The sequence below is a fragment of the Natrix helvetica genome (genome assembly GCF_964273705.1).
Source record: "Natrix helvetica genome assembly, chromosome: 2".
Lineage (NCBI taxonomy): Eukaryota > Metazoa > Chordata > Lepidosauria > Squamata > Natricidae > Natrix > Natrix helvetica.
Genome location: NC_138552.1, coordinates 204,512,852 through 204,538,850, shown reverse-complemented (window position 1 = coordinate 204,538,850; position 25,999 = coordinate 204,512,852). Strand labels below are relative to the sequence as shown.

Here is a 25,999-nt window from a genome sequence, read left to right as displayed (position 1 = left end):
TAGGATGAGTAAACACAGTTTGCACGTTGGAGGTTCCTACAGGAATGCTAGGAAACTCAGAATTTTTAAGGGAGAGGTACAGACTAGTCCTACTCTGCCTGAGGCTATAGAGACCTGGCTGGCACCAATCAAAATACTGTTTGTGAAGCAACTGATCAACACTGACACAGTAAATCACTTATATATGAAAATAAGAGCAAACTCCACTTCCTTATAGTACTAATGATATTGCCTAGTTTGGTAATGAAATATCTGCAAGAAAGCCATCAAGCTCAGAGAGCACCAAGGACCCCACAATTCAATCCTGACTACAAATATTTTCTTTTATCACTAAACACTTTTTGGTTAGAGGGACCCAGAGCCTGCCTTATATGAGATGGCTTCCAGTGGATTTCATTCTAAATTTTGACATGATTTCTGTAAATAAGGAATGTAGAATTATAATGGCTAAGTATTTGATCCTTCATACATTAAAAAAATGAGGTAAAAACAAATAAAAAACATCTGAAAAAAGAAAAGGTTCAGGAAAGAAAAAGTGAAAGTGTAAGGAAAACCGAAAAACAATTGCTTCCAACTTTCTTTGGTAAAGATACAAATAAAAAATGTATCAAACTCATACTCTAAGATTAACATTTGTCTACATTATTTCCATAATCCCATATCTAATCATCAAAGCACAGATCAACTTTTAGTTCCTCACAAAAAGTCCAGTAATGTTCCTATTGCTTTGATTACAGTTCGTTAAGGAAACCACAACTGGTTTATTTAATTGCACTAAGCTAAATAAAACAGGAATGGAAAATCCTAAACTCTAGTGTAGACCCATACTTCTCAACTTTGGCAACTTTATGGTGCATAAACTTCAATTCCCAGAATTCCCAAGGCAGCATAAAGTTTACCCATCTTAAATTTGCCAAAATTGAAAAACGCTGATCTACAGATAAGGATTTTTCCATTATTCTTACTGGTTCTTTCTTACTTATAAGCATTCATAATGCAAAATCATCACTTCCACCCCATCCCAGAGCAAAGATAATGCAAAATCCTACCAGTTTAAATAAAGTTCAGCCAGACCTTCCAACTTCTTGGAGGAGGGGGGGAGAGCTCGTGAAGTTAAAAGGTCTGACTGATCAGCCTCCCAGCTGATCAGCGTGGCTCCCAATCATGCCCCTGCAGCCTCCCCACCCTGAATGGCAACCCCGCTGGGTGGAAAAGGGCAAGCCAGTGGTGGGAACAACTGGTTCACCGAACTATGCAAAAAATTAACAGGTTTGGCCGAACCAGCGTGAACCGCTGAATCCCACCACTGCTATACCTGCATGATATCATTGCTAGCATTTATAAAAACAATTTGCAGTTCATTGTAACCTGGATAGAATATTTTTGTTTAATTCGTTGCTACCATGTTTCACCAAAAAGAAGGCTGGGTCTTATTTTCTTTTGACCCTAAAAATATGGCTAGGCCTTCTTTTTGGTGGGTTCTAATTATTGACTCACCTCGTGGCGGTGGCACCGACAGCCAAGCCCAGCAGGACCCTGCTGCTGGCCCATTTCTGTGGCTGCTTACCACCACTTGCACGCATCACCCCGGCCTCCATTTCGCTTTCAGATGCTTGCCGGAAGGCACCTGCAGCTGATAACGTAGCCATTTGTGGTATCAGTCCTCTAATCATCTCCTTAATCAAATTTGTATGGACTCCTCTTTGCAACTCATTGCTTATTAAATCTCTCTTGTAATTTCGATGCCCTTCTTCTGTTTCCTTGATCAGCTTATCTTTAATTGTCAGTGGTGTTTTCAATGATGTTGCTAATAAAATTTCTCTCTTTAAATCCATAAATTCTTTTATTTTTTCTTCTTCTGTATCTTGCCATCTGGGGTAGAGTTCCCCTCCATTTAATTCCTATTCCCGTATTCCACTTTCTCCATTTCCAGACACAAACCAATCACCATAGATATCAGCGGATTTAATTTCTTTGTGGTCATTTTTCTCTTCAGTTTTTAGGACTCTAACCTTTTCCACTTGATAAACATCTCCAACTTCATCATATTTTACTGTTAGATGCTCTAGATTTCCAACTTCTTCTCCATCCTCTCAAATGTGTTTGATAATTTCTGAATTTCTAACAATATCTTTTGCAAACTTAAAAGTTTCTTTCTACTGTTGAGATTGTGCCATTATCTCCAGCTGACAAACACTGCTGCTCTGGCTTGGAAGGTTTTTACAAGATTAAGCATAAATTCACAATAGGGTCTTATTTTCACTTTTCTCTGGTTAAAGATATACTTCAAAGGAACATCTGTATGCTTTTCTTCTTATCACTCTCTATAGACAAAACAGTGAGACCTTGAAGTGCCAAGCCAGAATAATCAGTGAGGAAAGTAAAAGTGTTTTGTTTCCAATACACAAACCTCCAGCTTCCGAGTAGCAGTGTCGTCGTTTCCTCTGTTGTTACAATTTTCTTTGTTGCTTTTTGTATCTTTTTTATTCCAAGTTTTTTTAAAAAGTCAAATTCTTGAATGAAATAGAGAAGAAAAAGGGAAAAACACACGCAGTAATGGAGAATTTTAGTCTATAGGTTACAAAAAATAATAATGAAAAAAAGATAGAAGAAAACTTAATCTATTCATTTTAAAAGGCTTGCATAAATTCCATCCATGAAAATAGCATTTAAAAAGTAAGATAACCCACTGTCCAAAACCATTCAAAGCTTAATTCCGCCGCTTATTTCTTCTGTTCTCAAATTTAAATTAACTAAGTTTTTTATAGGCAGTCTCTTTTAAAACGGTAAAAATTCCTCACCAGCTGAAAACACTTTCTCTTTCCGTATCCTTCCGTTTCGGAGCCGCCCCAACTTCATCAGCCTAGGGGCTGTGCTTTGTCGTCAGCTAGAAGAACTTCCCTTGGATCGATCAGGGACTTTGTGATGTCCCTGAGATCAACAAGGCGTATTCTTCCCATTCACCTTCTCTGCGGGACAGTTTAGGTCCGTTTGGACCACCCAGTGGCAAAAGTATCGATCTCAGAGCGTTGAGATCCCATGTTGTCTTGTCGCGACATTGGCTCCTGTCTAGAGTTATTGATTGTTGATACAATTATTTTTGCTATCAAGAACAGAAGGAACTGTAAAAATAGTGTTCATTATTAGGACTGTTAGAAGCAGTCAATAGATGTTTTGGCAAAACGTGTGAGTGAAGCATTTTTGCTTTAAAAATAACTGTTGTACTTCCTCACGTGTATGCAGGTAACTCAAGACAACTTTGAAATCCTATGTGAGCGTTTCAATGGATGCTATTCCTCTAAGCTTGAAGAGATGTATTTTTCTCACCAGCACGTTTTGTCACATGCTCCTATTACAAAGTACTTTGGCCATGTTTTATTTTGCTCTACTAAACTATTAAGCTGTCACCATAACTTTACTTTTTTTAATGAGCAAGGAAATGCTTAACTTTATGATGTACCACCACTTTTTACTACATGAAATCTCTTAACTGTCAACATTTGCTTTATCTTATATTTTTCGGCAAAATCCATGCAGGTTTATCAAGGAGTGAAAAAACATGGCTTCTTACAACCTCACATCTTAGCAGAGCAGGATGTAGTGATCACTACATATGATGTCCTCCGGTGTGAGCTGAATTATGTTGACATTCCACATAGCAATAGTGAAGATGGGCGCCGTTTCAGAAACCAGAAACGTTATATGGCCATTCCTAGTCCCTTGGTAGCTGTGGAGTGGTGGAGAATTTGCCTAGATGAGGCACAGATGGTAGAATGCACCACTGCAAAGGTGAGGCAATCCCTTGGGAATTTCTGCTACTGTTTAACCATTGGAGATGGAAATATGCCCTTGCACTTTATCCTTCAGAAGTGAGTAAATTATGAGTTTCCCCTAAAGGTATTCTAAATATTTTCCCTGATAGAAGTTTGATAGGATATGAAGCATATCCATTTTTAAAATAATAACTTTACATAATGTATTCTGACAGTTTAAAGAAGTAGGTCATGATGTCTGTTACATAGCTTCATGGCTTAAAGCAAGAAATTGATTTAATGCTATCTCAAGAGGCACAAGATATGCCCTTTGGATTTAGAAGATGTAAAACTGTTCGCATTGACTTTGAAAATGCCCATTCCAGCAACTGTTAGAAGATTGCTAAAACAATTATTTTAAAATATTACTATTATATTTTACAATGTTATGTGCTGTCAATTTCTAAATAGTTCAGGGAACCATATAGAAATATAAACGTTATTTATTAAATTTATGTGGTGGCACGGTGACTCAGCATTTAAGAAGCTGAGTTTGTCAGTTGGAAAACCGACAACCCAGTTTGAGATCTGAGCACCACATAACAGGGTTAGTTCCCATCCTCGCCCTAGCTCCTGCGAACTGAGCAGTTCAAAAGCATGCAAATATGAGTAGTTAAATAGTTATTACTTTGGTGGGAAGGTAACAGCGCTCCATGATGTCATACTGGCCACATGACCATGGAAATGTTTTAAGACAGTGCTGGCTCAATGACCTTGGAATGGAGATGATCACTGCCCCCTGTAGTTGGCAATGACTAGCAGAATAAAATCTGTAAGGACTCCTTTACCTTTTTTTAAAATTAAATTTATATGCTGCCCATCTCACTATCAAAGCAACTCTGGGATTTAAACTTTAAAACTCCACAGCTGCATAAAAAGCCTCTGAAACGGTTTAGATCCTCATTCAGTTGGGATAAAAAAAAATCAGACCATGTGTGGCAGATGGATAGGTGTTAAAAAGTCAAAGCAGGGGAACAATTCAGTAACGATGGGATTTATGGGAAATGTAATCAGAATAAAGCAGGTTTGCTATAAGAGAAGAAGCTCAGTTGTAATGGTCTAGAATATGTGTATCAAACTTGATTGTGTCACGTGGTGTATCGTGACATTTCTTGCCTTTGTGGAGGTGGGGTGGGGTGGCCTACACGTGATGCATCCGGCTCACGGGCCACCAGTTTGACACTCCTGGTCTAGAACAATGATTAGCTAACCTTGGGATTTGGAGACCTGGGCACATTGTACCATGGCATCAAGAAATCCCAGTTAAAATCCATTCTCAGCCATGAATATTCATGGGAGACTTTGAGCCAGTCACATTCTCAGCCTAATTTATGTCACTTGTATGGAGAAATGGGGGGAAGATTGTGTATGTGCTATGTATGCTATTTGAGCACCTGAAAGCAGGATGAGATAGAATTCTTATAAATGAATCTTATAAAGACTTCTGTGATGTATTTAGCAATGAATACATAGGAGTATATATGTATATACTTAAGCTTCATTTATGAACATAGTTTTCATTCATCTATTTATACGCAAAGAATCATATAAAGATATGAATAAATAAACAAAATATTAAAAAATCGATTGTTGCAATTCTGCCACCATCAAGAAGCTATCCTGAATAAAATATTTTTTAATAAGCTTGTGAAATGCAAGTAACTTGGTGGCCTGTCAGAACAACCAGTGTTAAAGTAGTCCATCGCATTGGGGCTACAACAGAGAAAACCTGTCTTTTGTTTTAGGAACCCCCTTGCTATGAGAGAAGTCAGGATCTGGAGTAGACCCGAATTAATTTGCAGAAGACAGATTCTAATATAGCCTGAAATTATGTTATAAATGTTTCATAAATAATAATGAGCACTTTGAATTGGCTCTGAAAGATTGCTGAAAATCAGTGTAGTTATTGAGAAATTGGTATTTGACTAAGAAATAAGTGTTACGTTCGCAGGTTTTACTGGCCAACAGCCTGCCAGCTGCATTCTGTGCAAGGTGTGGTTTTCAGAGAACTACATGATGATTGTATGCATCAATTTTGCCAGGGCTTCCTGCTTCCTATTTCTAATACTCCATCAATCTAAACTGGACAAGGGCTCCTCTGGTTATTGCCTTGATCTTACAGCTTTGTTTGCTGCCGAGCTCTTGGATTTAATATTGTTCCTATCATGATCCTGTCTTATCTTTTCTATCATCCTGTATAGGCTGCAGAAATGGCACTCCGTTTGAGTGGAATCAATCGCTGGTGTGTCAGTGGCACACCGGTACAGCGAGGGCTTGAAGGTGAATGATCATAACATTTTCTTTTAGGTTGTTATCAGTGATCACTAACCAATATTTTGAAAATCAGCATTACTAGATGGTGGATTATGTAGGCTATTTGTAAAATGATGGGCTATTTATTTTAATGTTCAAAAAAGTCTAGTCTGTAAATACACTATCCAAATACCTCAACCCCAAAAGAAGATATTCTTAAAGAGGTTTAACTTGTCAGATGATAAAAATAATAATAATAGCATTTTAAATAGATTTTGAAAGATTGCCACCTGCATTTGGTAAACTTTACTCTTTCTCTGCAACAGATTTGTATGGATTAGTACTTTTCCTTGGTGCTGATCCTTACTGGGTCAAATATTGGTGGGATCAGCTTCTATATCGACCATACTGCAGGAAAAATACACAGCCTCTGTACAATTTCATAGCCAAGATAATGTGGAGGTCAGCAAAGAAGGACGTGATTGATCAAGTAAACATTTCAGTTCTAATAACATGTTTTTTGATAACATTTTGTACCCAAACTTTAGTTGTTTATTATTGTTTCATTTTGTTAGATTCAGATCCCTCCTCAGACAGAAGATATACATTGGCTTCATTTTTCTCCTGTGGAGAGGCATTTTTATCATCGCCAACATGAGGTGTGCTGCCAGGATGCGTTGGTAAAACTCAGGAAGATTTTGGATTGGTCTCTCAAACTTAGTAGCTTGGATAGGAGGACAGTGACTTCCATTTTGTACCCTTTGCTACGTTTGAGACAGGCCTGTTGTCACCCACAAGCTGTTCGTGGAGAATTCTTGCCTCTACAGAAAAGGTTAATTTTACTTCTTAAAATGGATTTAGATGCTTATTATTAATATGGAATGTCCAGTCCCTGAAGCTCTATTTACATTATAGTGCTCAAAAGTACCTACAGATATTCATAAAAGACATGCTTTTAATTCTACCATCACACTGTGTGTGAATCATTATTACCAGTAACTGCCAGTAGTCTTAACATTACATATGATTCTATAACAGCAAGCCAGCACAGTTCTTTTCTGATAGTATACAAAGCAAAGATAATAGTTTTGTAATTGATAATTCATAAAAACTACATATGGCCAATATGTCTTGTTTTGAAATTCTATTCAAGACACTAGATTTCTGCTCTTTGTTTTCTTATTGTATATATATATGGTTCCCCAATTATATAAAAAAATAAATTATCATTTTCTGACAAGTAATGTGATTTCAAAGAGTTTATACTAACTTGATGGCATGTAATAAATTTTTTAATAATATACTGAGACATCTGTATGAAGAAAGAGATAGAAAAAACCTAAGCTAAAATAGATTTAGTCAGTTATTCAACTTTGATTCCTTATATATCTTGCCTGATATATACGTATATATCCTTGGTATTATTGCTACTAACTTAGTGTTATCAGTTTCTGAGACATCATTTTCTAGTCCTGTGAAGTCCTCTTCACATTATACGTCTAGTGTCTAAACAACAAGTTAATGCTATGCCAAGCAATCACAAATTGTATGACCAAAGCCTAGTTGAGATAGGCTGCCCAGATGCTTTTGTCTTTCTCTTTTTCTTTTTTCCTTTTCCCTGTACTTTTTACTCCTCTGTTTTCTTTTAATTTACCTTGTATTAGGTTTTTACTATTATAATAAAAATTCATAATAAAAATTACATATTAAAAAATAAGCTATCCAATCATATTTACAACAGCAAAGTATCAGGTAAGTCAACAAATAGTGGCATCTAAACATTCCCACCACTTTCACCAGTAGCACTGACCTCTGTGGGAAGTCCAAACAAAATATTTTTTTGAAACTACAGTCTTTAGGATTCCACAAAACTTTACTTGACAAAGGCTACTTTAGACAACAGTATTTTTGAAAGCAACATCTCCTTTTTGTGTACTTTAAATTGATCAAATCGGATATGAATTGTATTTGCTTTGTAAGGTGATTTATTTACACATAAATAATCCAAATAATTTAGTTAGAAAATGTCTAAAACCGATTACTTCATTCAAAGCTAATTATTTACAATGAAAACAGTAGTGTTGAAGAAATACTAACTTCAATGTGTTCACCATTAATGAAATTCAGTTAAATTTTAGATTAGGGCCAGTGACTGAGAATTAATTGTAGTGAATAATTATCTATTTTCTCTTTTTTCCTCACTTGAAGAAGGAGTAGCAAATCATTGTGAAATTTGTAGTTGACAGTTCATGCCATCACTGTACTAGAAATATTATACAAACCTGTATTCGGAGGCTGCTATTTCTATTAAATTTTACCATAATGGTTGTTTAAACCATTGTAATTTCAGGAAATGTATAGCTGGGATCTAGTGATTTTAATCTTAGATTACAAATAGTCTTGATTATTAATTACTCATTCAATGACTATTTGAAGTTGACAATGATGAATGAGTGATGCTTAATGCCCGGTCCTTGAAGTTCTAGCCATCCCAGCACCCCCACAGGCAGATGATCCCGATCCAGGCATTTGGCAACTAGCTCATATTTACAATTGTAGCATCCCATGGTCTTATGATTGCCATTGGTTATTTTCCTGTCAGCTTCCCACAAGCAAAGTTAATGGGTGAGTTGGGAAGGGAAGGCCACAAGACACTTTTGTAGTGCCTCTACTCATGCCAACCCACATCTGTGTGGCACTGCAGTGCCATTTCCCATGTTCACTTACACAAATGCCTCAGCATCCCATCCCCATGCCTGCCCACATTTGCGTGGTCCTGCCACAGCCCTTCACATGCTTGCCTGCACTCATGGAGCCACAATATCTCCTCCAGCACCTGCACTCATAGAGTGTTTTTGTTATTCTGGCATCCTAATAGGAACATATGGTTTTCCCTGCTTTTGCTTTGTTGCATCCTCCATTATTTTAACTATTCATTGTTGTTGATCAGTCATCCTCTTCTTTATTTCCTCTTTTACCGCTTCGGGTGTCACGGGAAATATAACGTTCTGGCTCTTGCTCTTCTGGCGGCCTCAACCATTCTTAATTGACATTGTTGTAGTGCTGATCAGTCACTTTTACTTAAGACAGTTACATTCTATGTCCACACTTATGATCTCTCCCATATTATGCAAATTGTATGCAAATTGTAAAGCCTGTGGCCAAGAGTATCTTCGTTCTGCAGTAATTTGGATAGCTATTAGAATTATGTCTATAATTTATGTTTGGGTCTTTGTTCCAGCACAATGACAATGGAAGAGCTTTTAACATCTCTGCAGAAAAAATGTCGGATAGAATGTGAAGAAGCTCATCGCCAATTGGTGTGTGCTCTTAACGGCTTAGCTGGTATTCATATTATTAAAGGTAAAAGGAAAAAAAACCTTGGAAATAGTATGGGATGATTCTTTGACTTGGAAATATATTCTGTTCTTTTTATCTTAATTTGTTAAAGGTTGACCTCAACTTACGAATAAAAAAGGGATAGAAAATATGTTGCTAAGCAGTACAGTTATTAAATGAGGAATCATGTAACTGCATTTGATTTCACAACATTTTTTGCCACAGTTATTACATGAATCACCATGGTCTTTAAGCGAGACATCCCAAGACTGTGACTTGTAATCTTCCCTGCCAGCTTTCTCATTGACTACATCTCGGAAAGTGACAATGACAGCAGGATGCTGCAACTGTTGTAACTACATTACAGTTGCCAAGTGTCATGATCATGATCACGTGACTGCAGGGATAATGCGACTATCATAAATGTGAGGGCCAGTTGTAAGTCACTTTTTTTCAGTGCCCCCATAATTTTGAAACATTTGCTAAACAAATGTTCATTAAGTGAGGACTACCTGTATGTTATTTAAGTTAAACGATTTGGTTTTCACTAGATTCTTCCAAGCAAAAAGTAGCTTTCATCTGAATGTAGTTGCCTAATGAGAATAGCAATGAATATATGGAATGGTACTGTTTTGGTTTTCAGACACAAAACTAAATAGAATTTAAATAATACAGTGTGTAAATTGAATCAGACTTTTGTATTATGTTGCTAACATATTTAGGTTTATTGGTTGATTAATTGTCATCAAACTGGTAATGACTCTTAGGTTTTGCAGGAACCAAGACTTTGCTTCTTAGTTTTCTCCAGGTTAATCACCCCAGCTTGGCCCTTCAGATCTTCCAATAATATACTCATTACTGTTGTAACTCAGAAAATTCACATTGCTGCTGGTTGTTCTCTTTCCTTCCACATTTGCTAGCATTATGATTATATCCAGACAGCTGTGTTTTTGCAATATGTGTCCAAATTTAAGCCTGGACATTTGTCCCTGGAGTGAAAATGTTGTGCGTTGATACATTTTAATGTTTCCCATTTATTCCTTTGGCTACTTCTGGTATTCTCAGGAAACTTCTTCAGCACCAAAGTTCAAAGGATTGCTTTTTTGAAGTCCAAACTGTACTTTCACAGAATGTCACAGGGAGAAGCAATGCCTACACAATTCTGATCTTTGTAGGTATAGGTGCATCATGGCATTTGAATATCTTTTCCAGGGCCTTCATGGCTGCTCTAGGAAGGCTGATCTGCAGAATATTTCTTGATTGCTAGCTCCTTTACTATTGATGGTTGAACCTGAAATGTAGGTGTTCTCCATCACTTCAGTATCTTTATTGTCAATTCTATCATGGTGGTCCTACCTATTGCCGTGATGGTGAACCTATGGCACATGTGCCAGGGTTCTCTGTAAGCATGTGTACCATCGCCAGCTGCTCTTCTGGTTTGTGGCGTGCACATGTGCCCCAGTCAGCTGATCTTTGTGTGTGCTAGAGCCCCAGAAACCTGAAGAACAACTTACCAGTATGCATATGTGCACCAGCCACCTGGTCTTCGGATTTCCGGCACTCCGGCACACGCAAAGATCTGTTGAATGGTGTGCATGTGCACGCCAGAAACCAGAAGACCAGGTGGGCCAGCCAGGTGATTTTTGCATTTCCAGGGCTCCAGCATATGCTCACATGCATTCTGGTTTGGGCACTTGGGCACTTGGTGCCAAAAAGGTTTGCCATCATGATCTATTGTAATTAGTTTGGTCTTCTTTATGTTTAATCTTAGTCCCAATTTTTCTCTGTGCTTCTTGTCATTTATTACTAGAACTTGCACACTGTTTGCATTTTCTGTTGTCAAAGTAGCATCTGCAAGCATAAGTATTTATATTTCTTCTCCAGTTTTAAAATTATTCTTATCTTTTTCAGACCAACTTTCCTCATACTCAGTATAAGGTAGTCCTCGCTTAATGATCCTAATTGAAGCCTTAACACTAAGTGAAACAGTGGCTTACTAAAAAAATCATGTAATCATAACTGTGCTGTAAAGCTAGAAAGAGACAAGACTAGTCAGTTTCATACTTTCAGCTTTGCTCTTCTATACATCAAAAACAATGAAATTGCAGTCCCGGTGTTGTGGCCTGCTGGTGACCAGCAGAGCTGGCAGCAGAGTTGGACAGTGAGGAGGTTGGGGAGGAATATGGGCAAGTCCTGGGGGTTGAGGAAGGCTCAGATGAGGGCTCTGCGTTGGAGGCAGAGAGGGAGTTAGACAACAATGAGGCAGAAGAAGAGCTGCAGTCTGTTCCCAGTGTGCGCATGTGCAGAGCTGCCAGAAGACAAGAACAACTAAGAAAGCAGGGTTGACTTAAGAGTAAAGCCACATATTGGAGGTGATTGGCCCCTCCCATAGGAAACAAAAGAGGAATGAATGGGGAGTGGGCTTTTGCAGGAAACCATTCGTTCATTCTGTCGGTTCAAGAGTGGAAAGTTCTGTGTGTGACTTGAAGAGACTGTGCCAAGTTTGCCTTGTCCTGTGTTTGGAAACTAGTTATCTGGCAGCGCTCCAAACAAGATAAGGTGTGTGGGGATAAACATTCCTCTGAAAGACTGTTTACTAAGCCTTGCTGACTGAATGAAAAGAATTCACAGTCATGTAAATAAAAGAGGTTTTGCAGGAACCAAGACTTTGTTTCTTTTTTAAAAAAACAATTTTTATTTGTTTTTGAACAAGGACAAACATAAAAAAAAACCCATCTTCCATTACAAATTGTAAAAGGTATGTCAGTTGGTTACAGTATTTCCATGCATCTCTTCCATAGTCACCACCTGCTTTTCATATCAAATCGCATATTTTAAATTCACCTATATTCATGTATATCACAATTATATCTCAACCTTAATTTGACTATAATTGTTTTTACATCCTTTTATATATAATATTCAAAATCTAGAATAGAATTATATAATAACATTCAATTCAATCATCCTAAGATCATCCAATCACAATACATCTTTATAACATATTCTAGATAAAACTTTTAAACCTCCTCTCATAATCTCCATGTGTTGTTTATATAAAATTATATATTATCCAACTAATATATCTTATATGTATTGTTATCATTATTAATCATTATTTAACTATAGCTATTGTCGCTTCATTTTATACATACTACCAGTAAACTAAATTTAGCTTAATTTTTTATTATACATTTTCATTGCATCAACCTGTATCTTTCCAGTAATAGTGCGGTCTTATATCTCTTGCCATTTGTAGCATTAATGTTCTAGTTACTTTCTTAATAAATCTTGTATAAACTTCTCTTGGCAACCTGTTATTCCTTTCATATCTCATAAAAGCTTGAAACCCAATATCTGTTCTTTCCATCAGCTTATTTTTGGTTATCGCTAGTGCTTCTGTCAAGATTTCTCTCTTCTCCGTCAATTTTTCTCTCTTTTCTTCTTCTGTGCTTTGAAGTCTGGGGTAGAGTTCCAATCCATCCATCTCCCCTTTCCATATTCCCCTCTTGCCATTACCAACCATGCTCACTTTGTTGTCAGTATCCACAGTTTTCTTATCTCTTTGCTCATTTTTTTCTTCCATCTTTTGAACTCTGTCCTCCACTTTCTTCATTTGGTAAACATCCTCAGTTTCTCCATCAGATTTTTCTGTTTTGTATTCCATATTCTCCAATCTCTTTTCAATTCTCTCTGTCACAACTAATAGATTTTGAATTTCAAACATAATCGTTTGCAATGTTACAGTTTCTTTTTCCTGCTGAGCCATTCTTCCAATTTTGCAGACACTGCCACTATAGGGTTCAAGGCTATTTTAATAAACTTCAAACAGGTTCATTTATTATCTTTCAGGTCAAAATGTTGTCTTCCCTCTAATAGCTAGTGATAGAACTTCCAAAAGGCACATGTATAAACAACTTGTGCTCTTCTTACTATCACTGTCAGTAAACAAACTGAAAGAACCTTGAATCTCAAGTGATCAAAGAGAAAGAAGAAAAAACAATGTATCCAGCCTCCAACCTTTAAGTGGCAATATAACTGCTTTTTCTCCTGTTGTTACAACCCTCTTTATAATCCTTCTTATTATCTTCTTTATATTCCAAGCTTAAGAAAGAAAAAAAACTTAAATGGAGATCAAAAACAATCCAATCAATCAAATCAAGCATTATAAAAAAAGGAGAATTTTAATCTATAGGTATAAGCAAAAGTGAAAAAAGAAGAAGAAAGAATTAATCCATTCAATTTAAATATAGGGAGCTCCTGCAAAAGTTCCATCCGTGAAAAAAAAAAAGAAACTGGATAACACACTAAGTTCAATGCAGATCAATTTCGCCTCCTACAGTCTTCTGTCTTCAATCTTAACTTAATTTTTTTTCTTGGGTAGTCTCTTCCTCTAATAATATTCCCTCACCAATTCGACACGCTTTCTCTTTCTGCTTTCTTCCCGTTCCGGAGCTGTCCCAACTTCAACAGTTTCATTAGCTGCATTTCTGTCGCCGGAAAAAAAGGGCTATTCCTGGAACTTTCAGGGACTTTGCGGTGTCCCTGAGATCAGCAGGAGGTGCCCTTCTCAATCACCGTCACTGCAGGATGGTTTAAGTCCAAATGGACCATCCAGCAGCAGAAATTCGACTGCGATCTCGGAGCACCAAGATCGCACGTTGTGCCGGCGCAACGTCAGCTCTCTTTCTCCCAAGACTTTGCTTCTTGCTTTCTAAGGAAGCCTGGGTCAGAACACTCGGTACACTACATAAGCAGCTTACAATACTCTTTAAATCTCTGCAACTTCAGTGTTTCTTCTGTGCAAGAGGAAAGAGAAAAAAGCCAACAATTTCTGTAGGCAACCTCTCCTTTGCCTATCCCTTTCCTGTTACCAATGCAATCACATTGCTTTCAATAGGGCTACCCTTAAAAGGCATTCAGAAGCTACAGCTCCAAGAATTGCCCATGTAACACCACTTTTCTGTGAACTGCATTGGCTGCTGGTCTGTTTCCAGGTGTAATTCAATGTATTGGTAATCATGTTTTGAGCCCATCATTGTATGGGTCCAAGCTAATTGAGGGACCATCTCATCCCATTGGGACTGTCCTGCCCCACACGTGCTAGCAGAGAAAGCATGCTGTGGGCTTAATGGCCTAATTATTTTGGCTGATGGGGTCCAGGAGAAAGTCCTTCTCTGCCATTGCACCTGCTTGCCCCCTGGAGTGAGGTCATCTCCAACCTTCTGTAAGAGCCTAAAGATCTGGTTCTTCATGTTAGCTTGGGGCTCCAATGGGGAGTATCACGGTGGAGTTGATAGATTAACAAAAGGTCCAACTTCCCCCGCATCCTTCTCCTGCCCTTCCCATCTTTTAATTGGGCCACAGTATTTGGCTTTTTGTATTAACTTATTTATGTTTTTAGCTTATGTCAATTTTATTTTTTGTGATTGTAAGCTGCTCAGAGCTACCTTCAGTGGGTCGCCAATAAATGTTACAAACAAATAAACAAATAAATAGAAGAACAGTTTGCTTTCTTGAAATCTCTTTCCATTCTTTGGGTGGGTGGGGAATGGTTGAGCAAATGATTTCTGTTAGCAATCTCTTCTTGCCAGCTCCTTTCTCTGGCTTATTTGCAGAGCAGAGAGTTTGGAGAAGAGATTTCAAGAGCATACTGTAATCCGTTTGAATAGCGTGTCATGGCTCCCATCCCCGAGCTATTGGCACAATTCCATTACCTTCAATATGTGGAGCTTACTTTCTTGCAGTCCCTTTCTCTTCAATCTTTCTGTTCTGAAAGTGAGGGGAAAAAAATACCAGAACAATATGTATTGACTAATAGCATTTACATAACTGAGGGAGGCTGTCAAAGTAGTAAATGATCGTAATTTGGTCATAATAATTTTTCAGCACCATCATAATTTTGAACAGTCATTGAATGAGTATTCAGTAAACAAGGACTATCTGTATAAATTGAATAAATAGGAGGAGACTATCCAAACACATTCTATCTGGACTGTAGCTTCCTGACCTATGAATAATAGGTTTTGCATGAAAACAAATGAGGTGTTTTGAGATTCTTATTTTTCTAAACACTTTCCAGTTTGATATAATCAACAGAATCAAAGATCTTTCTATAATCAGTGGAGCACATATTGACTTCTTGGTATTCTTTGGCTTTCTCAATTGTCCATTGTTCAGCAGTAATAATGTTTCATGTTCTTTGGCCTTTTCTAAAGCCAGCTTGAACAGGAATTGATGGAATATCTATAAAAATATGGCAAGAAGAAGAGCTTGTAAAGGTTCTAACCAAAAAGATGACAGCAAATCTGGAAAATTACAGAGGCCATTGAAGAGGTCAGTCTTCATACTAATTCCAAAGAAAGGATAGTTGAGTATGCAGCTATTGTATAATATCTTTAACTTCATATTCTAGCAACGTAGTGCTAGATTACAGCCCCTTATGGAAAGGAGATTCCAGACATTCAAGCCATGGAATGTGTTTAGAAAAAAATATCCATTTGTTCTGATTTAGTAATGACTAGAATGGTGATTTAACTTCTAGTATTAGTAGGGAATATATTTTCAGATATCCAGTTTGCTTTGTTCAATTGTTTGGTCTCTTTTCACATTCATCCTTTGTATTCATTCCACAGTTCTTCTAGTTCCCTATAAATGAGATTTACTCCTTCAATATGATTTTTGATGTTATCCTTAAAAATGGTAGCTATATGTTCAAAATCACATCATGGATTCTGGTTGACTTTCTTTTTTTCACTTTAGCTTAACTTTTCACAGTCAGTCTCCAGCTATGTTTGGGTGTTATAATTGAGCTCTGCTATCTTCTTATACCAATAATATGGTTAGTTTGATTTTTGTGTATGGTAAGCATTGATTCCATGTTTATAGGTATCATTTTAGTTATTTGAAGATTGTTAGCAATGAAAAATCATTGGCAGAAATGGATAAATCATTCTCCTTTTCCATATAGTAGAATTAACACTTCATCCTCAATATTTTCCCCCTTGGCGTTCCAATCTCCAGCAGGTATTTCATCTTGCTTGCATATTCTGTTGATTTCAAATTGAACTTGAGCATTAAACTCATTAATCTCTTCTTTTGCATCAGTAGGTGGAGCATTAACTTGCATAATTTTCATATTAAAGAGTGATCTGCATCATATAAATGACCGTATTAAATCATTAATTGCACTGTGGTCAATTGTTCTTGCTACCTTTTACCTAACTGAAAGCTTAGTGTGTTCTCTATTTTTCTGCCCAAATAGTGAGCACAATATTTAGTCAACTTCATTTCATCTTTCAGTATGCTGAACATCCCCATATTTATGCTTTTTAGATTCCATGTTATGATTATAATTTTATCATTGTAACTTCAGATTTTTTTTCCTGCATGAAACTGTGGCATCTACATTAGATGCCCTGAAAGCTTTAAATTAGCCATGCCATGAGCACCCTTAGTAATTCAAAAGATTCTCAGCACTTCTGAGTCGCCTGTTGAGGAGCATCCAACCTGAGGGGGCCCTCATTCAGAACTATATTGTTAGTCGGTTTATCTTGACTATCCTGTGCAGTATGAAAAAATGCCTTTGTCATTGTCGCTAAAGTGATCATCTGCCTCCAGCATCTTCTTGTTTGTCGCTGCTGCCCAAAGTAGGAGTCTGCTAGTTCAGCTGGGCAACTGGGTAAACCTTCATGCTTGAATGACCTCGCTGGAATTCTATACTCTTGGCATACATTCCTGATGTTCTTGCTCATCCCTCCTAGGAACATTCCCCCCCCCCCGCCCTGTTGCTGATTCTAAAGCACATTTGTTAAGGCTTTGGTCTTATATATTGTTTTATGGCTTTATGAAACTTGAATCAGCTTCAGCTTTGGTCTTAAATTCACTGGATGTCTTTAAAATGAAGTGACAAATATTATTTTTGTTCATAGTAGTTTGCCTGCAGTTCTTTTAAATATCAAGTGAATGTCAATTCTGGATTTTAATGCCAAAAGGAAACGTTACTCTTAAGAAATAGCTTTTTTGCAGTTTGCTTTAGTTGAAAACAACAAATGGATTTATGAAATAAAAAGAAAACTTTCATGAACCATTTCCAATAAATTTAATACCTTCATGAATTAGTTCTTACAGTATAACATCTGAAGATTCAGAGTCATCCAGGCAGTGGTGGGTTTCTGCCGGTCCGCACCGGTTCGGGTGAGCCGGTTGGTCAATGAACCTGGAAGTATGTTCCTGCCCCGCCCCTGTCACTCGCTCACTCGCTCGCCCCCCCACCCATCCAGAAGCCGCTCCATTGCTAAACCAAGCCACACGCCTATCCATTGAAAACAGCGCTGAGTGGGGTGGGAAATCATCCCTTTCCTCCTCTCAGTGATCTTCTGCGAAGGGAAACAGCTCTGAGAGGGGGAAAAGCCTCCCATCGAAAACAGCGCTGAGTGGGGTGGGGAATCCTCCCTTTCCTCCTCTCAGCGATCTTTTGCGAAGGGAAACAGCTCTGAGAGGGGGAAAAGCCTCCCATCCCATCAAAAACAGCGCTGAGTGGGGTGAGGAATCCTCTCTTTCCTCCTCTCAGCGATCTTTTGCGAAGGGAAACAGCTCTGAGGGGGGGGGGAAGCCTCCCATCGAAAACAGCGCTGAGTGGGGTGGGGAATCCTCCCTTTCCTCCTCTCAGCGATCTTTTGCGAAGGGAAATAGCTCTGAGAGGGGGGGGGGAAGCCTCCCATCGAAAACAGCACTGAGTGGGGTGGGGAATCCTCCCTTTCCTCCTCTCAGCGATCTTTTGCGAAGGGAAACATCTCTGAGAGGGGGAAAAGCCTCCCATCGAAAACAGCGCTGAGTGGGGTGGGGAATCCTCCCTTTCCTCCTCTCAGCGATCTTTTGCGAAGGGAAACAGCTCTGAGAGGGGGGAAAGCCTCCCATCGAAAACAGCACTGAGTGGGGTGGGGAATCCTCCCTTTCCTCCTCTCAGCGATCTTTTGCGAAGGGAAAGAGCTCTGAGAGGGGGAAAAGCCTCCCATCGAAAACAGCGCTGAGTGGGGGGGGGGAAAGCCTCCCATCGAAAATAGCGCTGAATCTAAAATGTGATCTGTTCTCCAAATAAGTTCTAAAACTAGGTAAAGATAACCCAATTAAACAATTGTGTCAAAAATTACATTTCTTTATTGAGGAAAATGACCTAAAGCTACTTCTTTGTGTAGTAAGAGTCACAATTTTGACTTATTTTTCCAATTGCTCTTTATGGAAGGACAGTGATTTCCACCTCTGATCAATGTCTGTTAGAAGGGAGGAAAGGGAAATTCCCAGAAACACTTGGATTTCGATTTAGGAAATCTGGGGTTTTAATATTTCAATCTGTGGAATTTTGGAAAATAATTCATTAAAGGATGTAAGTGCTGAGAAGAGAAGAAAACGATTCTTAGATTTTAAGTTCTAATGTGAGGAGATTATGATTATGTCAGGATGTTAACTGTCTATTAAACTGACAGTGCATAAGCTTTGTCCTCTCAGAACTGTAATGAATTCCTCCTTTTAATATTATCTTGATGTTATACAGACAGTCCTCAACTTACAACCACAATTGAGGCCAAAATTTCTGTTGATAAGTGAGACATTTGTTAAGTGAATTTTGTCTCATTTTACAACTTTTCTTGCTAATTGTTAATAGTTGTTAAGTGAATCATAGCAGTTGTTAAGTTAGTGACATGGTTGCTAAATAAATCTGGCTTCCCCATTGACTGCTTATCAGTAGTTAGCAAAAGGTGACCACATGACCCTGGGACAGTGCAACTGTCATAAATATAAACTAGTTGTCAAGCATCTGAATTTTGATCACATGATGCTGCAGTGGTTGTAAGTGTGAAAAATGATTATGTCACTTTTTTTCCAGCACTGTTGTAACTTCAAACGGTCACTAAATGAACTGTTGTAAATCATTTACTACCTGTATTTAATTTCTTATGAACTGGATGTAAACAATGTTTCAGACAATGTTGTGTTTGTATTTTTCAAAGAGATTGTATATTTAAATATTGATTGTTTAAAAATACTACATACTCATGTTTACCATTTCAACCAGATAGTTTTGATAATGCAGGGAACTGTCTTGTCCAAGTCATTCAAGCTTTAGCATAACTTTAAATGATTATGTAATAATATTTTGCATGGAAGTTACAGTGAGTGGAGTGACGTTTTCAATTTTGGAGTTCAAGTGCAATGGGAAACCACAGTTTCCTTGGACATAAATAAACCTGCCTGAATTTCTGGTTTATATATTTCTTCTCCCCTCTACTTTTTCATGATTGTAAGGAGAAGATTTGAAGCTTGGACTTAAGAAAACACAATTACACATTTCCTGCTTTGAAATTTATGATTTGTTTAACTTAAAGAACTGAAATCCAACTTTGATACCAGATTCTTTTCAATATCAGGCACACTGGAGTATGGTTTAAATTTGAAAACAGATTGAACTGATTTCTTTGGAGTCCTAAAATTAGAACAGAAAGAGAAACATGGATATCACTTGATAGTGGTTTCCTATTATACTTGAATTGGGCCTGGTTCATTGTTTGAAGTATAGCACATTAACAGTCATCTCCTGTTTTTTTCCCCCCAACGTCAACCACAAGGCATGCAAGGAACAGCAAGGACAGTACTTTGAGAAACAGCAAGCAGAAATCAATTTTCACAAATAATATGAAGCTGTTATTTGGTCACTTCATTTATCTGAGTTTTAATAGAAGGATTATAGCAGTGGAAAGAAATTCAGTGGAAGCATTCCACAAGTGTATTTGGTAAAAAGTTTGACTTACCAGCTGGTAATTGAAACAGACTGTCAAATATATGGCAGATTCACCCTGAACTAGCTGAACAAGGTAGAACTGGCAAGGCAAAGATTGGCTTTGGATTTTGGATATTTTGGTTTGTTAATTGCAAAAGAATTCCCTGATTAATGCTTCATATTTTTCCTCCACATCCTCTTTAGTGAAGAGAATGATTCAAGAAACGTCACCTTTTTATTATGGGAATAATAATTCCATGGTAGACATTTTTTTAAACTTCATTTTCAGAGTGGAAGTTTGGTAATTCAAGTCCTTTTCAGCTAGATTCATGTATTCTTGTGTGTGTGTGTGTATAATTTAAAGGTCTTCTTTAAAAAAGGTAATGATGGTGTATAATTTTATGTAAGCAGAAAACAGAAATGCAATGATCTAGTCTGAAATGTGCTAATTTTTCAGGAGAATATGCTTTGGCAGCAGACTTGTATAGAGAGGTTCTACGTTCCTCTGAAGAACATAAAGAGAAGCTCAAAACAGATTCATTGCAAGTATGTACACTAATTTGGTTTTTTTGAAAGAGCGCATAGACTAATAAATGTGTTTTTAAAAAATCTAAACCTTTATGAATTCATTTATGAATAAACAAATACTGAGCAATTATTACATCTCAATTTTGTTTTATGTGGCAGTTGTTATTGATGCCGATGGATCTAAATAATACTGTTAAAGAACAAGGCATAAGTATCTTAAATAAATGCAGTTCTTTCTTTAGAAAAATGTTAGTTCAGAACGCAGCCGCGCGGGCTGTGATGGGAAGTACTAGGTACTCCCACGTAACACCTCTCCTGCGCGAGCTGCACTGGCTACCTGTGGTTTTTCGGGTGCGTTTCAAGGTCTTGATTACCATCTTTAAAGCGCTCCATGGCACAGGACCTAGTTACTTGCGGGATCGCATCCTTCCACATACATCCCTGCGGCCAATTCGCTCACACAGGGAGGGGCTTCTCCTGGTGCCGTCCACTAGGCAATGCCAACGGGCGACACCAAGGAGTAGGGCCTTCTCTGTGATGGGCCCAACCCTCTGGAATGACCTCCCCCCCGACATCAGAACCACCACTGACCTCCGCTCCTTCCGGCAAAAATTGAAGACTCACCTGTTCCGACTAGCGGGCCTGGCATAATTACAACTGTTACCTCCTGGTAGACGTACTATTAACTGGTTAGTTTGGGGGTATTGTTTTTAATTTAATTTGTGTGTTTCTTAGGGGTTTTAAAATTATATTTATATATACTGGCTAACTGTACAGTTCTTTTTAATTCTATTTTTAACCTCCTCCATATTTAACTGTACATATTTAATTCTTCTATTTATTGTATTTTGATGTATTCTTTGCATGGACTGTACACCGCCCCGAGTCCCTTTTGGGAGAGGGGGCGGTCTAGAAGCACAGTAAAATAAATAAATAAATAATAAATAAATAGAACAAAGCTGTATGTACATATATAATACTCCACTTAGCATTGAATTACTTAGCTTAGTTTATTGGTGTCTGATATTTTTGAAATCTTTATGGGTATTTTTGAAGAGATTGCACCAGTCTATTTGAGACATGGTACTTTATAGGCTTTCAAGACTGGGGTCAGCCCTTTGAGCACGCCAGGTCAGGAAACAGGTTCCATGAAAAAATGTCAGTATTCTGCTTTACTGATATACAGGTAATCCTTGACTTATGACTGTTCATTCAGTGAGTGTTCAAAGTTGTAGCAATGCTGAATAGGGATTTACAACTGATCCCTGAAGTTACAGCTCTTGCAGCACCCCTGCTGTCAGGTGATTACAACTTTTTGCACTTAAGATCAGTTGCCAAGTACCCCTTAATCACATGTTTGCCATTCACAACTTTATTTGCTGGGAAAGCCAGCAGGGAAAGTAGCAAGTTGCTGAGGTAAATCTCTACCTGCGCACCCTCCCCAGCTCCTCTGGGCCCCTCTCAATTGCCCCTGCCACCCTATAAACCATAGAACTGCTGCCCCCCAACTGCAGTTCTATGATCTTCTGCTGGCACAGTATTCTAGAATGGCACTATGCAAGGTAACTGCTGGCCGTGCCAGGCCTTCTTCCTGCTTGTGCCATTCTCCAAATCGCATACACTGTTCTCCAAGTCGCATGCCCATTTTCGTGAGACCTGGAGAAGATGGCCACACATGGCCAGCAGCTGTCTCATAGGGCCAGAACAGCTACATCTCATCAGTAGCAAGATCAAGAAGATGGTGATGGTCAGCTCAGGTGGCAGGTCACTGGGATTCAGGGTGGCAAGGGTGAGTGCAACTAGGCCTGGACTGGGGTGCTTCCTGCAATAGATCAACTGTTGGAACTTCTCAGGATGTAGAGGCTTTGCACTGCATTTTTGGAGTTTCCCAGGGCACAGTGGCTTTGTGTTATGCTTCTGGGCCATGCTGAGGTAGCTGAAGCTTCCAGGGCGGCTGCAGTTTCATGCTGTGCAGCAGCGCAGGGATTTTTTGCAGTTCCAGAGTCATGGTATGCCGTGAAGCACCTGAGCCACATGCTTCTGGGGCTGCTTGCTGCCCTGCAAGACAGTGCAGGGAGGTCAAAAGAATAGAAATGAGGGGCATAGGCAGTTGGGGGGAGTTGAAGGAGAGGCAGTCTTTTACCTTGGAGGAACCAAAGCTTAGGGCTAGGAGAGTTCCAGTTTGGGATGGCTTGGATTGGGGTAGATCCTTACCTAAGGGCTAGTGGAATTTGCTGAATGATTGCAGTGTGGAGTGCCAGGATTGCCATCACTAAGCAATGGGGTCATGTGATGTCGTTTTATGGCTGCATCAGTTAGCAATGGAAATGCTAGCCCCAGTTGTAATCATGAGTTAAGGACTACTTGTATTCTTTCTCCAAGGTCATTTCTGTGGTTCTCCATGGTTATTGAATTGAGTTCAGTAATTTCCTGGAACAAATTATTGAATCAATTTTGTGTGGTTGTATAGCTCTATTTGTCATTGTCTAGATGACTGATACATTTGTATACACATGTTTGACAGCAATAATTTGAAATGATGGGTCTTTTCATTTCATCTTCTGAATGCTTTGAAAGCTTTTGAAATAAAGAATGTGTGTGTTTTCCAGTTATTGATTTACAATATTTATATTACTTCTTATCACACATTTCCATTCTAAAAGCCTACTTTTTTTCTCCCTCTCCATTACTTTGCTGTGGCTATTGGCAGGGTTTGTGAAGGTCAAACACAGAATCTGGAGCAAAGAACGCCATGAATTCAAGGAGCCTTCCCCCCTGGCTCAATTTTTTTTGCTTTTAGTACACTATTTAAATTCAGCAGTGAAAATGTTTTCATCTGTTCAGAAATAACATGTTTTGGACAAAAGAGGCAAAGGGCTTAAGGCAGCCATTTAAAAACCTTTCATTCCTCTGTCACAAAATCCTTTCAAATGAGCAGAATTTTTCATCACATCATAATCCATATTCCTTGCAGCCCTCACAGACCTTTACTTTAAAAAATAAAAATAAAAAATAAAAGTTACTTCAATGACCATACAAAATAGCCATCCTGGTCAGATGCCCTGATCTGTAAATGAGTATATACAGTACTGTACAATTAAAAGTAAGAAATTATGTTCTAAGTTTCCTTAGTGTGCAAATCTGTTACACATTAAACGGTTCCCTATTACAGTCTTCAGAATATATTCAACTTCATGACAGGCATATATGTTACATTGACAGAGACTTCATTCTACACACAATCTGATGGAACTTCTGACAGCAAATCATCCTGGGATATCACCCACTTTAAGAGATGGCAGACTTAAGGAAGAGGTACTTGTTCATTGTATACATTTCAGGGTATGAGTAAAGGAGTACCAATTGGCAAAAAATAAAATAAAAATAAAAAGTCTATAAAAATAGATAAGTTGTGTCTACAAACATAGAACATTTCTATATGGGACATTTCATGATAAACTCTGTATTAATAAATCTGTACTGGTCCAGGGCTAGTAAAATATTTTCACGGGATTAAGAATGGGGGATTCTTTGTCTCTTTAGGAGAACCCATGTCTGTTAATTATACTTTGTTGTCTTATTGAAATCATTAATCAAACCAGTCTAATATTCTAGAATAAATTTGTTTAATTACAGTAATATATCTAAGGAGTAACTGTATTTCTTTGGTAAAAGGTTTCCTGTTAAGGTTATGTGACTACCTAATCTTTCATTTAAACGCAGTGTGAACAACTCCGCCAGCATTATATGAGTAAATCAAATGCAGAAGTTGCTGAAGCTCATCAGGCTTTGCAGCCAGTTTTACAGACAATTCATGAACTCCAAAGGAAAGTAAGACATGGCTGCCATCATTTGATTTATCTTTTTAACATACAGATATACTATATTTTTGCATCCTTTATTGCAGGGCATCTTGAAATCAGGATGTGTATATCTTCTGAATTAGAAAATATTAGAAACATGTTCAGATAAGATGCCACATCCCTTATAGGACTTTCACAGTCAAATAGTCACATTCCAAATTAAGAATGCTTTAATTTGAAATGTTTTGCACAGGACAAATTGAGCTTCTGTTATAAGTTTAGTGAATTAAAAATATGATTGTTTATTAACAGCCTATCATTCAAAAGCTAATTAGGTTCTTTAGAAATATTTAAATGGGGGTCACATCTTACTTGTTTCCTTTATTAAGAAGACAAAGTACAAAAACATCTAGCTTAGAAATAGTTCTAAGACTAATTTAGTCAAATTGTTAAAACACATGGTGTCATGGTAAAGTCAAGTAACTTTAAAAATGTCTCCACATTAGAATTATCTGCTAGGACAGTAACTACATTATGTCTCTGGCCATGTGCTTCAAAGAATTCTTTATAAAAACCTAATGCATTTATTATAGTTTCAGCTATTGTCTCTCTTCCTAGGTATCAGTTTAGTTTGTGTATATGCTATTATTAGATGCTGCCTCTATATACCAAACAGAGAACAGAACAGTACCCACTGAGTGTAGTAATTCCTCCAGATTTAATGTGATACAGACATCCAAACTAATACTAATCAATCAGAAGGTAATTGCCATATCGACTTCTTAACTTATATTTTGTGTGAAGCTCAACCATAATGCAATTTTGTAGCATCAGCATGGAGATAAAAAAAATGTGTATCTTTGATTCCTATCTTCCAGACCAGTTGTGAGAGTCAAAACTTAGATTATTTCCTCTATATCCCAAATCAGAAGGTATCTTTAAACTAAGGACATTTTATAATTAGGATCTCTACAAATTTGTGATATCATACTTACATTCTGCTTTTGCAATGAGCTCCGTTAGATGTTTTAGCTTAACTTCATAAAATTGACATGAGGTAAGACAGTACAGATGGTTGAGCTTCACAGCTTAGCGGGGACTTCGTCCATGCCTTCTGGTCAAAGTCTGACACTGTTCCTCCATGCTAGAGAGAGCATTGTGCAGCAATAGAAATGACATGTAGTTATGGAATGACTCACTGAATCATGGAGGCATTCATCTTTGGAAGCATTAGCAATGGATTATTCACAAGGCATTTTCTTTGAGAGTGCTGTTTTTCAGTGATTTAAAACCTGTGCTTCAGGTAGCTCTTGTATTTTTTTTCTTCAGAAACTATCTTAAGGTATCTGGAGCATTTACTATTATTTTTTTTAGAATTTCACAAAAGTAAGGTGGTGATAGGAATTTTGTAACTCAAGTATTGATCCAATAGTAAGAAGTTGTTGTTATAGTCCTTTGTTCTACCAGGCATGTTAAGCACAAGAAAA

General features: G+C 37.8%; 1 protein-coding gene across 1 annotated transcript in view; it reads left to right on the top strand.

Moving 5' to 3' along the window:
- Positions 1 to 25,999, top strand: part of SHPRH (SNF2 histone linker PHD RING helicase) — a 58,769-nt gene that overhangs the window by 16,934 nt on the left and 15,836 nt on the right. Inside the window, exons 10-17 of the mRNA XM_081942981.1 lie at positions 3,538 to 3,789; positions 6,014 to 6,092; positions 6,392 to 6,555; positions 6,641 to 6,897; positions 9,307 to 9,428; positions 20,639 to 20,727; positions 23,932 to 24,024; positions 24,433 to 24,540. Of these exons, the coding sequence (XP_081799107.1) occupies positions 3,538 to 3,789; positions 6,014 to 6,092; positions 6,392 to 6,555; positions 6,641 to 6,897; positions 9,307 to 9,428; positions 20,639 to 20,727; positions 23,932 to 24,024; positions 24,433 to 24,540 (1,164 nt within the window). The remainder of the gene's footprint in view (positions 1 to 3,537; positions 3,790 to 6,013; positions 6,093 to 6,391; positions 6,556 to 6,640; positions 6,898 to 9,306; positions 9,429 to 20,638; positions 20,728 to 23,931; positions 24,025 to 24,432; positions 24,541 to 25,999) is intronic.